Source organism: Colias croceus, chromosome 1 (assembly GCF_905220415.1).
Source record: "Colias croceus chromosome 1, ilColCroc2.1".
Classification (NCBI taxonomy): domain Eukaryota; kingdom Metazoa; phylum Arthropoda; class Insecta; order Lepidoptera; family Pieridae; genus Colias; species Colias croceus.
Window position 1 is genome coordinate 3,642,320 of NC_059537.1, and position 15,854 is coordinate 3,658,173.

A 15,854-nucleotide genomic window follows, 5' to 3' on the forward strand; every position below is an offset into this window, starting at 1 on the left:
TGTTTTTAACGCAGTTATTTTTATTCCATAGAAAGTTATATTGTCCCTTTATGTTGTCCTCTAGGATTTTTATTCTATAGGAAAACCTTTTCACTTACCTACTAAATAATGCTTTATTACTACTATAGGTATATATCAATACTTAAGCTTCTTCATAGATCTAAGTATTAAATTAAAAAATAATGAAATAGCTTATTTTCTAAGTTGCACGTTCCCAACAAATTGCATTGAAAAATTTGATGCACTCAATAGCTGTAAATAGAGCTGAAACAAAACAAAACAATGAAGACTGATGACCACTGAGAGCAAACATAGTGCAACTAAAAGGTCAATATAGCATGTGCAACAAGGCGGGCCTAACAGAGCTAATGTAAATAAAAGAGTACAGTCTGTATATGACCTAAGCTCCTGCCGCACTATCGATCCGCGCTTATATAAACCCCCGCACTCCACAGCCCTCACGCCTTCCAGCTACGCCGTGTTCCGTAGGTGGCTGTGAGCCCACGGAACTCCGTTTTATTGCGCAGCCGTCGCGCAGGTTTCACCAACTTTCAGTATCCCAGTTATCTTCCAGACTTCCACCAGCTCGAACGCTGTTCGCATTGCCGACTGGTATTGTTGTGGCAGTGATAAATGTTTTAAGGTAAGGTAACATCCAACATTCGTAGAACTTATTTGATAAATATCTTAAATGTTTTTTGGACAATTATGAGTTTTTCAGGAATTTTTAAAAGTTGCAAATTTTTATGCTATTCATGATTTTGTAGGAGGTATCGAACAGACTAGTGACCTACATTATTTTGCAGGTTGCAGATATGTTTTTAAAAACGGCAGAAAAAATGCTTTTCTGGTGACATAGACAAAATCACCTGTAAACAAATGAACATGAGTTGTAAGTTTCAATTTCAAAGACGAAAACGTGAGTCAACTAAACGAACAATGAAAGTTAAACATTTTTCTTTCAAAATAAATTAACTTCTATTGATTATAATTTTAAACTAAAAAAAGCCAACACTTCGTACGTTCAAGCTTTCAGTGATATTGATCTAACGAGTTTACAAGAAGAAAGAAAAGCTTTTAAATTAAATTCCGCTGCTTCAGCCGGGAAAATATATTTTCTTACATAATGAATGCTTTATTTGTTTCTGAGACTATTTTTAAATAAAATTGAGATTTATTCTTCATATGGTAGAGATAAAAGTTTTTGTTTATTTATTTGTTTCGATTTAACTATTTGAATCTACTTACTCCATGAATTGAAATGTATTTGACCATACCATTTTAACCGATGTTTACTGTTCATCTAAACATAAGGGCTTTAACAAAGGGCTTTTTATATCCCCGGTCTACCCAGCAAGTGAAGCTGGGAAGAGCGGGTAGTCAAAAGTAGATAAAGAATGATCTAAGTTACTGAACGAAAGTAAAGCTTCGTCTTTTAATGATGAAAATACAAGATTGTCCCTAGAGCACTGCTCACCAAAAGGCCTAATTGAAATAATGAGACTTTAAGAGGTAAACATATAAACACACAAATTGCTTGAATTAGAACAGATCCCAAGAGGTACATTTATCAAATAGCTGTACCCTTCAAAGTATGTGTCATAACTTTAAAACAGGTTTAAAACCTTATTTTCCTTCATATGATCCGTTATTTGACTTTCTTCTTATGGAATAAAAAAATCTATTTAAATTTAACTTTTTTTTTTTTATTTCAGAGATTCTGATTTGTTCTGCGATTCAAATACATATACAATTAATTAACATTTAAACCATTAACTACGTTATGGTTCATAATTATTGTATTTTTATTGGAAATTGATCATGCTTTTGTTTTAAAGAAGATTTTTTTTTCTGTCGAGAAAATTTCATTGTTCAACGTAACATCAGTAAAATCAACAAACGTTATTTATTTCATGTTGGACTTTCATTTTTAACAATGCAAGTTTTAACAATCGTATTATTTAATTTCAAACAATTAACTACGTGTAGATATTATCATTTTAAAACCAAAATTTAATACAGATACAATCTTGATATCAGAATACAACCAACATAAAATTAAGTAAATTTTCTTATTAAATGTTTATACAAATAATGGTGGATTATATTTATTTATAGCCCAGATTTCCAGAAAGAAAATAAGTTGTTTTGTAAATAGCAAAGTAATTTTCATAATATTCGCTACGGCTTCAGCGTCCTTTGATATTTTTCCTGAAAATGATAGATATGCGTAATAAATTGTTGGGAAACGGGCGTAATCTCAGAGGTAATATAAAGTGATCTTGTTTTCTATAAGTCGCTTGAGGGTAATGGCGTCGGCGTCGTTAGAGTGCTCTTCGTAATTCGATTTCACGTTGAAAAGTTTCCTTGGGAAATAATACTCATATCATGCTGTGACATGTGTCGGAAATTAGATTTGAAATGTGTTGAAAATATAAACATTAAAACGAACTATCACACCGCCATACATATTGATGAGATGTACAAGTGATAACTGCGTTAATAAAAACAACCGACTTCAAACTTGCACTTGCAAAATTTACAAATACCTACAGACAAAAATGCTTATAAAATAAAAACTACTGGGCCTATCCGAATAAAATTTTTATGGGACCAATTCGACACCATCCCGCATCGAACAAAAAAAGAATCACGTAAATCGGTTCAGAAACCTCGGAGTAATCGGTGTACATACATAAAAAAAAAAAAAAATATATACCGGCCGAATTGATAACCTCCTCCTTTTTTTTGAAGTCGGTTAATAATTACTTACTCGATTATAGATTTTTATATGTTCACGCGATAAGCTTTTTATCTTGCAGCTTTTTAGTTTGCGTAGAGTTTATTTTGTATAAGAACGAAGAAAAATATTAAGATGAAATTTATAGAAATTAATGCCAATGCTTTATTTAATTAAGTAGTTTGATTATTTTAAGAAACATTCGACTATATTTAACGCTTACCCACGCAATTTCTTCTGTTCGAAAGAAATATTATTTCTCACTTCTGCAAAATTTTAATTGATTAGCTCGTTGAAAAAATCAAAATTAACAATTCAGCTTTGAAAAGATTTCATTTAAGGTTTATTACTGGAAATTTTTCCCTGTAGCAAAAGTACTCGTAATATTGGTTGTATTACCAAATTTTGCTTAAAGGAGACATTCTATTTTGAAAATGAAAAAGAAATATTTAAATATTAACGAATATTCACTTACCTTATGTCTGGGAATCGAACTGACCAAAAATTTAAAATACAAAAATAAATGCTTGGCTATTTTATTATTACAATCGATCTAACTATATATTTCTCGAAGAATTCTTTGCTCTTCCAAATAAAACTATCATGAAATTGAAAATTTTTATCGAATTGTCATATTATTTATATAATTATATCCCACTTCGAAAGTACGAGAAGGTATATAAATTGTAGATACAATTTTCAATTGATTAAAAAATATGGTTATTTTATGCTAACAGTATTCATACGATGGGTGTATTATGGATATGGGCCGTAGCGGCCTGTTTCCTGGCCACCTCGGTGGCGGATAGAGGAGGGTCCCTCCGCGGCGCTCTTGAAGCCCTTCAGCGTCGTCAGCGCGGCAGAATGCACAACCAAGGTCCAGTCATACCACAGGATTATGATGCATTGTACGAATTTGTACCACCGCAGGCTTATGCAGGTACAATGTCATAGTAACTTTAATATTTATTATAGTTTTGTAGGATCTATGGAGTATGATACAAAGTGATCTTTTTCAGAGCCCGATTATGCCGTGGACGTTGAGGATATGGATGATGAACCCTCCCCACAATATGTTGTTAAATTGCTTGAAAACAATGAAGTACCTCCTGATGCTTATGAATACAAAATTATTAAGAAAAAGAATTCCGTTCCCCGATCCACTACTAAAAAGGAATCCGCATTTCGTGAGAGAAGTCAACATGCAGATAATGATAGACTACGTGATCTTTTTATGGAAAGAAATGAGCCTCAGGAAAAGGAAGAAATGATCGTAGAACGCCCTGAAAATGATGCAGAATATGCTGTACTTTTGGGCCAACTGTGGACAAAGTATAAAAATAATAAAGCTAATGCTAACCATGCTGACAATGCACCACAAGGTGTAGTGAAACTCTATAAGGAAAAAATAGTTAAGAAACGATATCCTAATAATTGGGGCCCAATTGCTTTTAAAAGGAAGCGTAGCTCAGGCTTCGAAACGGAACTTCCAGTTGCGAGTGAATTAGATGAAAGTAAGAGTCTTGATGGTAATCAAGATACCGATAACTCAAATTACAACGCATATGACGTATCTGACGACGACAAGGACGACATTCGGGAGGAATATGCTATTGCTTTCCAACCCCTAGACGATGATAGCTTATCGGATTTAGCCGATGAAGATCAATATGCATATGAAAACATTGAAAAACGTTTTCCAGTTTCAAAACGCAGCAGCAGCAGTACTGGAAGCACTAATATACAAAAGAAAAGATTCGCCTTAAATAATAATAATGCAAAAACATTCAGAAGTGGCGCAGGTACGGATCCAAAAATAATACAAGATTTATCTAAAATATTTGGTAATTCAGAATATGAAATTATTAAGAATCCCGTTAAACGAAGCAGTGAACACGAAGAAACTCCTCATGAAATTAAGCCTCCTCGTGTTCCTCACGATAACAACACCCAAGAACATTCTAATGCATCATTACCTGAAGATGTAAGTCATGAGCATCACGGTCATCCTCCGGGTGTATCAGGCAAAGAAATTGAACATGATATATCACAGCACGATCATAGTCATGATCATAATCATGATCACAGTCACGATCATAGTCACGATCATAGTAACGATCATAGTCACGAGCATGAGACGGAAAAGACTAAAGTTGTTAGAAAAAAATCCATTGATTGGTCTGACTATTTTGGAATTGATAAGAGATTTAAAAAATCTGTACCCCCAGGCAATAATCTAAATGAAGACAGACTTAAGAAGATGTATTTTGATACTTTTAACAAAGAAGTTGTGTATCCTGTCAATAATATGAGGAAGAGTAGCTACATGAAAAGAAGTTATGACCCACAGAAGTTTAACAACAAGGCAAATATTGCTCTTAAGTTACGCGGAGAAAAAAGAAGTGCCGGTATAGACACGGAGACAAAGCTAGATAACTTTGATAAAAAACTAAAGAACATGGAAGGACTTATCGTAGATGAAGCTTTACATTACTCCAACATGGGAGAGGAGTTGGACTCTAAAGAAGAACAAGAAATGAAAGAAAAATTACTATCTCGACTAGCGGCAGCTTATAGCTTAGAAAAAATGAGAAAAGCATTAAAGGAATTCAAACAAAGTCTACAAGTGCAGAGAACAACTCCTTCGTCGCAATCTACACCTGAGGCTGACGCTAAAGACAAGCGAGTTGCTGTTAAAAAAGAAAAAATAAACATGAGTAATGAGATTCCCACAGAACATCAACGTAAAGGTGACACTAGTGAAGATTTTGAAGATGAACAAGGTGCAGGTCATTACATAAATGGCAAGCTTGAGGAACAATTGTCTGAAGGATACATGGGAGGAAGTGGACGCCATCGCTCGCCTGTCATATCAACGGGTAATGATTTTTTTTAAGTTGTTAATTGTTATAAATTAATTTTTAATTTTGAAAGCTAATCGTACATTTAACGTTGCAGTAAGCTCTGCTGGTGCGTGCCCAGTTCTGGCTAAAATTGTGCAGCGATGTCGTGGAGTTGATTTGTTAGCCGGAGACCGCGGTCAATTGTTCCTCCCGTTGTGCAGTTTACATCAAATTTGCTACCTTTGTGTGAGTGTTAAAACATGAAAAGCACAGTTAAAGTTCATTTCATAATCTAGCTACCACTATTGATTTGCATATTTTTTGAAACAGGGCGAAGCACCACCAACAACTTGTGACCTTGTTTTTCTATCGGAAGCTGATTCAACGTGTGAGGGTGACATGAGTTGCCAGCGCGCCGCTCGTTCCGCTCTTATGGCTCTTAGAGAGTTGCACGACAATCTCGCTGACGAACTGGACGGGGAATGCGAAGCTAGCCCTTGCCTTCCCGCAACACTGAAACTGAACTTAGGATGGCAAAGAGCTCTTCAACGATAAACGATTCGATAGAGGATTTCGTCTTATATGCTCGAGTTCGGTGGCGACACCTACATCGCATCGTAGGCAGCTCGGACATGTTAAATTAAATGTTCGTGTTCGATGAGTGTATTTTATCGTAAAAGATTTGTTACTATTTTGTAATACTTATTTTCTAAATTTTAATATCGTATAGTTCTACAGTCATTGCATTTGATCGAAGTGAGTATATTTTTCTACCATTTTTTTTCGTGCGTATCTAGCCAGCCATAGATGCGTGCGATCTCAGATATATGGTACATTTTTCCTGTAACATTACATACTTACTGAGCATAAAATAATTTATTTACGCTGAATAATTTTTATAACTATGCTTTTATATGTTGTGTATTATTATTCTCAGAATGATGATAATATGCATTGATTACTATTACATTTCCTATTAAAGAACCTCATGTTGTGGATAGAGTTGGATAATATTGGAACGGAGAAAATTATTGGATTTATATATTCTAGGTATTGTATGGAATGACTTTATCGTTGTTAAATGTTTACTTGCATATTATTATACTATATTTTGATGTTTGTGTTTAAGTGTGTCAACGTTACTAAGTACTTATTCTTAATTGATTATAATGATAAATGTACTTATGTGTAATTTTTAAAGCATTATTGATAAACAACTTTATGTGAAGATAAACACATGAAAATTTTGAAATATGTTATAAAAAACATTATGAATGTGTAGAATAACTCAAAATATATGTATATTATTATAATATATTAATGTTCTAACAAGTATTATATTTGTTGTTTTAAAATATGACATTTTGTTATCCATGTATCGGTGTTGAAAAGTATTAATTATCAAAATTAATAATTTGCTTTGAAAATAATATCTATATAATAAAGAACAAATAAAAAGTGAAAGCGACTATAAAACGTAAAATTGTGAATTTTAATATCAGAGAGCACAATTTAGCACTAGTGCACCACTCTAGACTTTACTAGGACAATAAATGTTTATTTGCTTTCACGAGACTATTATTGGTCTTTATCTATGCCTAGAAGGAAAAGCGCTAGGAATCCAGGCTCTTATGTCTTCCGAAGGTATTTGGCATCACGTTTTGATCCTAAAATAGCATATAAATTATACAACGCTTGTATGTACGAGTATATATTTTACATTCTACGATTTATTCTTTACGATTTATAAATGTATCGTACAAAGATGGTGTCATCATAATGCCAATAATTTTAACTTGATGTTATCACTCTATTCGTAAAGTATTCGAAGTTGTATTATGGTAACATGAAAATAAATGTTTTCTGAAAAATTGCCTTTCAGTTCCCCCTTCTCCATTTTTATAATTTTCAATTTTCATCTATGTGCTTTACATGGTTAAGAAAATTTTACAATGCATGTTTTTTTTTCGTAAGTACCTAAACTAAAAAAAAACTATGAAAAATAATGTAGAGGAAATTCTTCTGATTTCCATAAAGAAAATCTTATCTACATTCAAGCGTTTATTTTACCTTTGCAGTTTTTTTTGCTTTTAAAAAGTAATTACTAAAAAATTACATCTAATTCATAATCAATTTATGATACCTCGAATCAACACGTCATACAACATCGATAAAACAGTAATTGGAAGTGTTGAACCGGTGTCGTTCGTGCCTTATTGATAGAGATATAGATTTATCTGATAACGTAGTGTACAGACAATCAAAATATGTCGATAACTCAGTGCGCTAAGGAACAAATAACTAGAAACAACTTAATACTTCTGCTAATATATTATAAACAATAGATCGTGAATATATTATGTGATGGCCGATATTTCTCATACAGAATCACGAGGGATCGAAAACTTAGCGGCTACCGCGGGTATGTCCGTATGTATTGTTTGTTTGTGAGTCAGTCAAAAATTGTGAAATATTATCTATTGTTGTTTAGGTTTATCGCAATAATATTAAATTTTAAAAAGATTTATATTTCATCACAATAAACGTATTGGGGAAAAAAGTTGTGACCTGCTTAATTCCAAAATTTATTAAAAGAATCCTAGTAGGTATGAGATGTGTATGAGATTTGTTTTTTTACACAATCTTTTGTCAACATTGTTATGTGGTATACAGGTATCATACGGACCGCGTAGGTATATTACATTTTAATTGATTGAAATTACTTTTTATAATTCAAACACCTTTTTGCCTAGAAATACAAATTAAATGGTGTTGAAAACACAATTTAATTTGATCGTTGGAGGCAATGCAAGACCGAACACAGAATAACTTAAAATTATCTTTTTTAATTATTTGTTTTTAACTTCGAAGTATGTACATGAAAGCTTGATATGCTCATAGCCATTTAATCATAGATTAATTTGCTTTGTTCTCCTTATCATTACAGATGACGGATCTAATTTAAGACCGGATTCAGTTATATCGCAACAACCACAGTCAAATGGTAAGTTAAGTACCATACAATTTGTAAAATTATTTATAGAATTGTTCTTATTGAAATTGATTGAATTAAAATCCCTATGGGGTAGGTGCATCTGTTTCATTTATTGATGGTCTTTAAGGACAAGTAGGTGATCAGCCGACATTATTTTAGGCCGGAACGGCTAGTTGTTGTGCTCTTACCTACAGACAACTCATCACCCTTGAATATATTTAATACTAGTTTCATAATACAAACAAAAGAACTCTTTCAATGTATTTATTTATTAAAAATGTTTGTAATATTCCCTAAATTTTACAGACAATCCTCGAGCCGAGCTGCCCGTGTCCACGGTCGACTGGAGGCAGAATGCCGTGACGCCTCTCCGACCCATGCATGGTCTGGACTTCCTGATCGGCGTGTCCAGCCTCCTCATTCAGCAGACTGTAGAACTTAATGATTGTAAGTCAGACATAAAAAAAAAAATCATAAATGTAAAGGGTACATTCACATAATACGTTACTACTGAAGAGTAAACAAGAGTAGATGTCCTGAAGAATAGATATGTTAGCGCGCCATAATATTTTCTACTTTACTAACCTAACATAAAAATCAACCTGAATCCTCATTAATATTTTCACAATACATTTTTCGTACGAAATTCTTCTATCAAATTTTAATACAATTAAACAATTACCAAACATTTCAGTAACATCTAGCATAGACTCAGAAAACTGGTACATAGTGAGGGTACCGAATGGTCCATCCCTGTTCTTGGCCAGTGAGAGATCGTCCAAAACACAAAGACTGTTCTGTGGTGTGGGGAGAGCGTTCACATTACACCTTCATGATAACAGCAGGCAAGGAGCCATGGATATGGAACGGCGGTTGGCTGCTGCGTCATGTTTCTTTCCTTTCAGATTGCAAGTATGTAGCTGTCCTAAAATCGAACTCTTTTGTCTTGTAAAGAAGACAAAATTATTTGTATTTTATGGAAAAATCGTTATTTTTAAATAGCTTTATTGATTGATAACAAACATAGTATTTGCTCGATTATCAACATATTTAAGTTGTTTAATTTGTCGTCGGTCCCTAGGGAGACTACTTTGTCGGTCCCTACTTTGAATGGAGATCGATTTATAGTTACATTTGCTCTTACAATCTTTTTATAATAAAATTACAGGAAATGAAAGTGATCACACCACCAGGTGACTACATCGGTCGCATCCAGCAGCAGTGGACGTGGATGGTGCCCTTCTACCTAGTGAGAAATCTTAATGATGACGTCATATACGTAATCGAGGGTCCGGCTAGACTGAACAAGAGTAACTTGATATTATCAGAGTTTAAGGTAAGAGTATTTGGGCGTAATTATGTATCTTTAGACGTGTAAATAATATGAAGCATAGTTCATTACAGACATGATGGAGTGCTTAGTTTATTACAGTTACCCAGCGTGTCTGGAACATTGTTAAAAAAATATTGACAATTTTCAAAATCAACTGATTTCAGTAGTAATCATTTTATATCCTACTAGCGGTCCACCCCGGCTTCGCCCGTGGTACATATTTTGCAATAAAAGGTAGCCTTTGTTTTTTCCAGGGTCTAAAGATTATCTGTGCCAAATTTTATCAAAATCGGTTTATGCGTGAAAGCCATACATACATACAAACCTTTCCTCTTTTCGTATTTGATGCAATGATATACCTACTTGTTCTTGACGAGGAATAATCGCCCACTTAATGGTAATTTTTGTTCAGATATTGACCAGCGATTCTCTCCGTCAAGTGGGCAAGATCTTCCACAATTGGGACCGTGAGCTGGTCAGTTTTGTGACCACTGTCATATTTCCAGACTGCGCAGTGCAGCCGAAGCACAAAGCTCTGCTATTAGCTGCAACGTTTCTACTGGTAAAGTATTTATTAGCTATTATAAAGTTATTGAAGAGGCCAAATAATATATCATTTTGAGGTGGAAATAGTTTTAATTCACAACAAATTTCTGTCACACAATTAAAAATTAATCAAGTAAACATTTATGATCCTAATACTTGGCGAAGTACTAGGTAGTAACAAGTACAATTATTAGTGCAAAAGAAAGTACTAGTTAATAGTTGTTTTAAGATTAAAAGGAGTTTAGTCAGTAGTAAGTAGATAGTAGTTATAATATCATAATATGTTTAATTTTTTTTCAGGAATATACATATTTTGAGAGAGCGAAAACAAGCTGCCTTCGATGCAACTGTTGTTAAAAAGATTTTAATGATCCAAAAAACATCAAAATTATATGGCTTTAATTTTTTAACTGTTATTAAAATAAACTACATGAAAAGACTTTGTATTATTATTAAAAAAAGGAAATCTTTCACAGAAAAAACTATTTCATGATGCCTGCTTGTCTTAATAACTGTCATGATAAAATAACCTCCGAAAGTTTCGAGCGCTTAGTTCGAGCGTATCCCAAAACATTAAACATTTTTGCTAATTACTATTTGAATATTTTTGAATATTTATAAAGTTGTTTTGCCTAAAAAATATTTTCCATGGTGCATCCTAAAAAATCTAGTAAATCAATTGAAACCAAGGGCACGAAATCTTGGCCATATTATGAATATTATGTGGGTGAAAAGGATCCAGACAACAGAAGAAGCGGTTACGGTGTAAATACCTGGAGTGGGGCTAAAGTAAATAGCTTCTATAATTATAAGAAATTGACGATTTTACAATTAAGTAGTAAACTAGATAATCATATAATGTTTAGTCCCTAGAAAACTATGATGGAAACTTTATCTGTGATACGATGCACGGTTCTGGAGAGTATCGTTGGAGATTCCATGGTGAAGATGGGATACCTTGCACATATGAAGGGTATTTTTATAATAATTGCATGCACGGATATGGACTAATTTCCTTTCCTGATGGAAGGACTTTCCGAGTAAATACAATTTTTTATTGCATCCAAATATCTAGATAAATATTGGCATTAAAGATGACATAAAATTTTCGAGAGTAAAATTGTTATTGCTGTACTTTATATTCAGGGATTGTTCAATAACAATATGAGATGGGGTCCTGGTATTCAGTCACATACAGCATTACGAGATGATGTAGGCCTCTGGAAAGGCACTCAATTGATAAGACTGGCGTGGCGACCGCAAGCACCCAGTGTAGTGCCAGACTTCACTTCCAATAATATAGGACGGATGATCGTCGAAGGACATAGGAAATTGCTTACAAATACTGTGACACATGTTAGTAATTAGATTGAAATATATAACATTTGGGTTACAAAATTTTAGTATCAACATTTGAATGCATAGCATAAAGGATATGTATCACTTCCGTATTCACATTACCTCTTTTTAAATATGCGCAGAATTTAGATTTTACTAGGGGTAGGTACTTAAAATAAAAAAGATATAATATTTTACAATAGATAGGAGAAACAAATTGTGCGTTAGATCTTTTAAAAAATTGTGGCGCGGATCCTCGTCTTGCTGTAGAAGAATGGAAAAAACTGTATCCAAAACATTGCACGGACCTTGCCAGCCCACTGTGCCAGGTTGAAATATTCAATCGTGATTATTATAAGGACCGCATTGAATCTTTGGAGGAAGTCAATAACAATGTACAATTTGAAGACACCCAGGTAAATTACCTATAAAAGCATTTGAATTAGTTAAGTAAAATTTTAAGGAAAATAAAAAAATAATAATTTTTCTCTTAGATTCCACAAGATAGCCAGGAAAGTTTTCAAAAAGAAAAATTGTATGCTTGGAACAATAGCAATATTATTATAAACATGATGAAACATTGCTATGAGCATGAAAAACAAAGAGATAATTATGAAATTGATTTAAATACAATTTTATCTGGCCCACGAAAACTTTTCAAAATGGCTGGCGCACATGAAGCAGATTGCAGAACTTTGCTTTTGACAAGCTATCTAGGTTACATAGCGAACGTAGCAGAGCTCATTAATAAACATAATGTAAACCCGAATGTAGCTGACATACAAGGAAACACAGCATTAATGTACGCAACAGTAAGTACACTATAATGTATAGGTACTACTTATAGAATAATAAGCTATTCGATTTATGTTAAGTTCTCCATAAATTAATGTAAAGTGTGGTGATCAAGTGGATACAATAAGCTTTCTTGTGGACGCTGGAGCAGATATCGATTGCTTCAATGATTCGTGCTGCACATCATTAGGTGTAGCGCTGATGCGGTTCACCTGTGCCGTCAACGATGTACCACCCAACTTAATTCAACAAAGTTTGCTCCCACCTCCTATCGTACCAGCCCCACGTATGTATATACTTTCAATTGAATATTTCTGCAGTCTCTTACTTCAATACAATTGGATATACGATTATAGCTCCTACAGAACCAAGAGCTTCTGAATGGCACCTTTCTCGCGATCTTGCATCCCAAGGTACCACTGTAACCTTAATAAAGAGCTCAAGCAAGACAGTACGAAGCCTCAGTCAAAAGAAAGTAAAATCTCAAATGTCTATAAAAGATCAAAATATGGGAAGAAGGAAAACTGAAACAACGTCAGTGAAAGCTCCAGAAACAGAATATGATTCTGATGATTCACTATCAGAGAATAAGAAAGTATATAGTAATGCTAACAGAGAATTTACGAGTAAAGTAAATGATATTTTTCAACAACCTAATACAAATCATACAGTTCCATATTTGTTTGAAATCAACGACATGGTAATGGAAGTTGAGGCCCTTGAAGAGGAACCTAAAAAAGTTCAGGATAAAAACGTTAAAAAGGTTGTATCTAAAGTAATGAAAGACACGGTGAAAACTAGCAAAGAATTGGTATGGTCCAGTTCAGATAAAGTAGAGTCCGAGAACAGCATTGAAAAACAAAGACATAAAATGTAAGCGAAATGCAACTTTTTGTTAGAATATTATTAAGTATGTATGTAAATTACTTATGTGATATTTCATATTATTACTTAATGACGCAGGTTGGAACAAATGAAGCTGACTATTTTAGAACTTTTGACACAGGGAGCTAAACCTCAATTAGTTCGTTGTCCACAGCCAGCATTATAGTCATAGCAATTTCTAGTAATTGCCCTGATTTGATTAAACATTTAGTTCAATATGGAGCTGATGTTAATGAAATTTACCCACAGGTGCCAAAAAAACTTAAATGTGTGCAATTATTTGTTGAAATAAACTTAAAATTAATCAACGGTTTTAATTATTTATTTAGATTCTTGGATATTCACCATTAGATATCGCAGTTTCTAAACCGTTTACACTTGAAAATTTAGAGATCGTAAGAGTCTTACTAGAAAGTGGTGCCAATGCTAAACGCTGCATTTATTATGACGATACTGACTCATCAGATATAACTGTATATAAGCCACATAAACTAGGTCCTACACTTCTACATGCTGTGATTGCTAGAAGGGCTGAAAACGAAAACGAGGAAGAGGTTTTATGACTATAACATCTGTTTTTTTTTAAATGTTCAAACATTTAGTTCAATTCATAGCCTTTATCAACTTGTATTTTTATTCAGGTACGTCAACTGTTGCTAAATCTATTACTTGATTACAACTGTGATCCAACATCACAATTTAAAGGGCGATCGGCTATCGACTTAGTAATGTCAACAAATATTGCACTTTTTGATGTATTTATAAGGAATCCTAAAACTGATCTCAATTGTATTATCAATGATATAAATCAGAATGTGTTGGTAAAAATGTTTTGGATTCCTTTCTTTAAAAACGTACCTAACACAGAAAAAATTCAAACCGTAAGTAGTTCTGTTGCCACTTGCTCTATTACTAGTCTCTATTCTGTGCCCCGCGGTTTTAAATATTATAAATTATTCATTAATATTTTTTAGCTTACAAATTTATTGCTCTACGGTGCCGATCCCCTTCTGCCTTGTCAAAACGGACAAGAAAGATATGAAAATATTTTCGTTTTTGCCAAGAATTCATTGTCCGAATTAGATAATACTCAAGTGAAGGCCTCCAGTCCAACCGGTCGGTAAATTTGTCGTCAATTGAACAATTATTATTGCTTAATGTCAAAATGTTCAAAGAAAATTATTTTCTAGCTCACGATTAAGACCAAAAAGGTAAAAAGCCAGATAAACCTAAAAAAGATGAGAAATTAACTACGAAATCAGTAGGGAAGATGGTTACTGATGACAAAGAAGATTATAGACAAGCTATTGAACTTGTTAAAGAATGCGCAAGACTACTACATATCAGATGGTTGCAAGGGAAATTGGTTAAAGAGCTAATTAGTATAATAGACAAGTATAATTCTTTATTGCTTTAGATAGTGAAAATAACAATACTCTTGCAGAAAACAGGGTGAATAAATTCAAATATTTTCAGATTCAAACATCGGCAATGGAACATGATCCTGATTGAATGTAAAAGTAAGAAGCGTATTGGTCTATGGATAACGCCACATCGTTGTCTCGAAATCTGGAATATTCTTGCAACAAAAAGGAATAAGATTTACAGGGATCAAAGAATCTTAAAACATCTATTGTCTATAGTGACATTTTTAGCATGGCGATTTTATAGGCCCAAAAATAATGAATTTAAAGCTAGTTCGAAGGTTACTGCTATTGTTCGAGATCTCGTTGATAAAGATGTTTTTTATTTGCTTAAAGAATATAAAAGTACTCGTAAAGATGCACCAGATGAAATGCAATGGAATTCCCAGTATGTAAAGCCAGAGCTTGACAGAGATGTAAGTTTATTTATTTGTTGGATATTATAATGCAGAAGTCGAACAAGGAAGTTTTTTTCCTAAAAATCTTTTGTGGTAATGTAGTAGGATATGAAAATATTAATTAATTAATTATTACTAAACGAAATTCATAGCTATTCACATGATTAATGTATCAAATATTTTACAGAATCAAAAGTTTTATGTATGCTTTGAGTGTACATTACCATTGAATCAAGATAAAGTATTATGCAATATTTGTAAAATTGTGTCCTTTTGTTCGTATGAATGCATGAAGGTGAATATAGAACGGATTGGATGCCATCCCTGCAGTGAGGATCTGAAAGCTAAATATTTCCAGAGCCCTAATTATAGTTTGCCATCGAGCGCAGATAGCCCGAGAAATAAAATATAATACGCGGTACTATATAAAAATGTTAACTATGGCTTTTGAGAAACGTTTTTTACATTGTGTAATTTTGAAATTATAATTTATTTGAAAATTTAAATAAGTATTAATTTTTAATGTCTCTACATAATTTAATATCATTGTATTATAT

General features: G+C 33.2%; 2 protein-coding genes across 2 annotated transcripts; both read left to right on the forward strand.

Annotated features, from left to right (window-relative positions):
* The first annotated feature begins 463 nt into the window (after positions 1–463).
* LOC123693871 lies at positions 464–10,830 on the forward strand. Its single transcript, XM_045639494.1, has 12 exons — positions 464–643; positions 3,478–3,680; positions 3,760–5,619; positions 5,699–5,829; positions 5,914–6,135; positions 7,936–8,005; positions 8,531–8,587; positions 8,885–9,025; positions 9,273–9,490; positions 9,747–9,914; positions 10,324–10,473; positions 10,758–10,830. The coding sequence occupies exons 2-12, from the start codon at positions 3,488–3,490 to the stop codon at positions 10,812–10,814; spliced, it is 3,267 nt and encodes a 1,088-aa protein (XP_045495450.1). The 5' UTR covers positions 464–643; positions 3,478–3,487; the 3' UTR covers positions 10,815–10,830.
* A 275-nt stretch (positions 10,831–11,105) lies between these two features.
* On the forward strand, positions 11,106–15,709 carry LOC123694707 (ankyrin repeat and MYND domain-containing protein 1-like). Its single transcript, XM_045640596.1, is given in 15 exon segments — positions 11,106–11,246; positions 11,324–11,497; positions 11,604–11,813; positions 11,999–12,211; positions 12,308–12,607; positions 12,693–12,876; positions 12,947–13,463; positions 13,554–13,638; positions 13,641–13,724; positions 13,805–14,029; positions 14,117–14,356; positions 14,450–14,582; positions 14,678–14,870; positions 14,952–15,315; positions 15,485–15,709. Coding segments are annotated over 15 exon segments (3,288 nt in total).
* Positions 15,710–15,854: the final 145 nt, after the last annotated feature.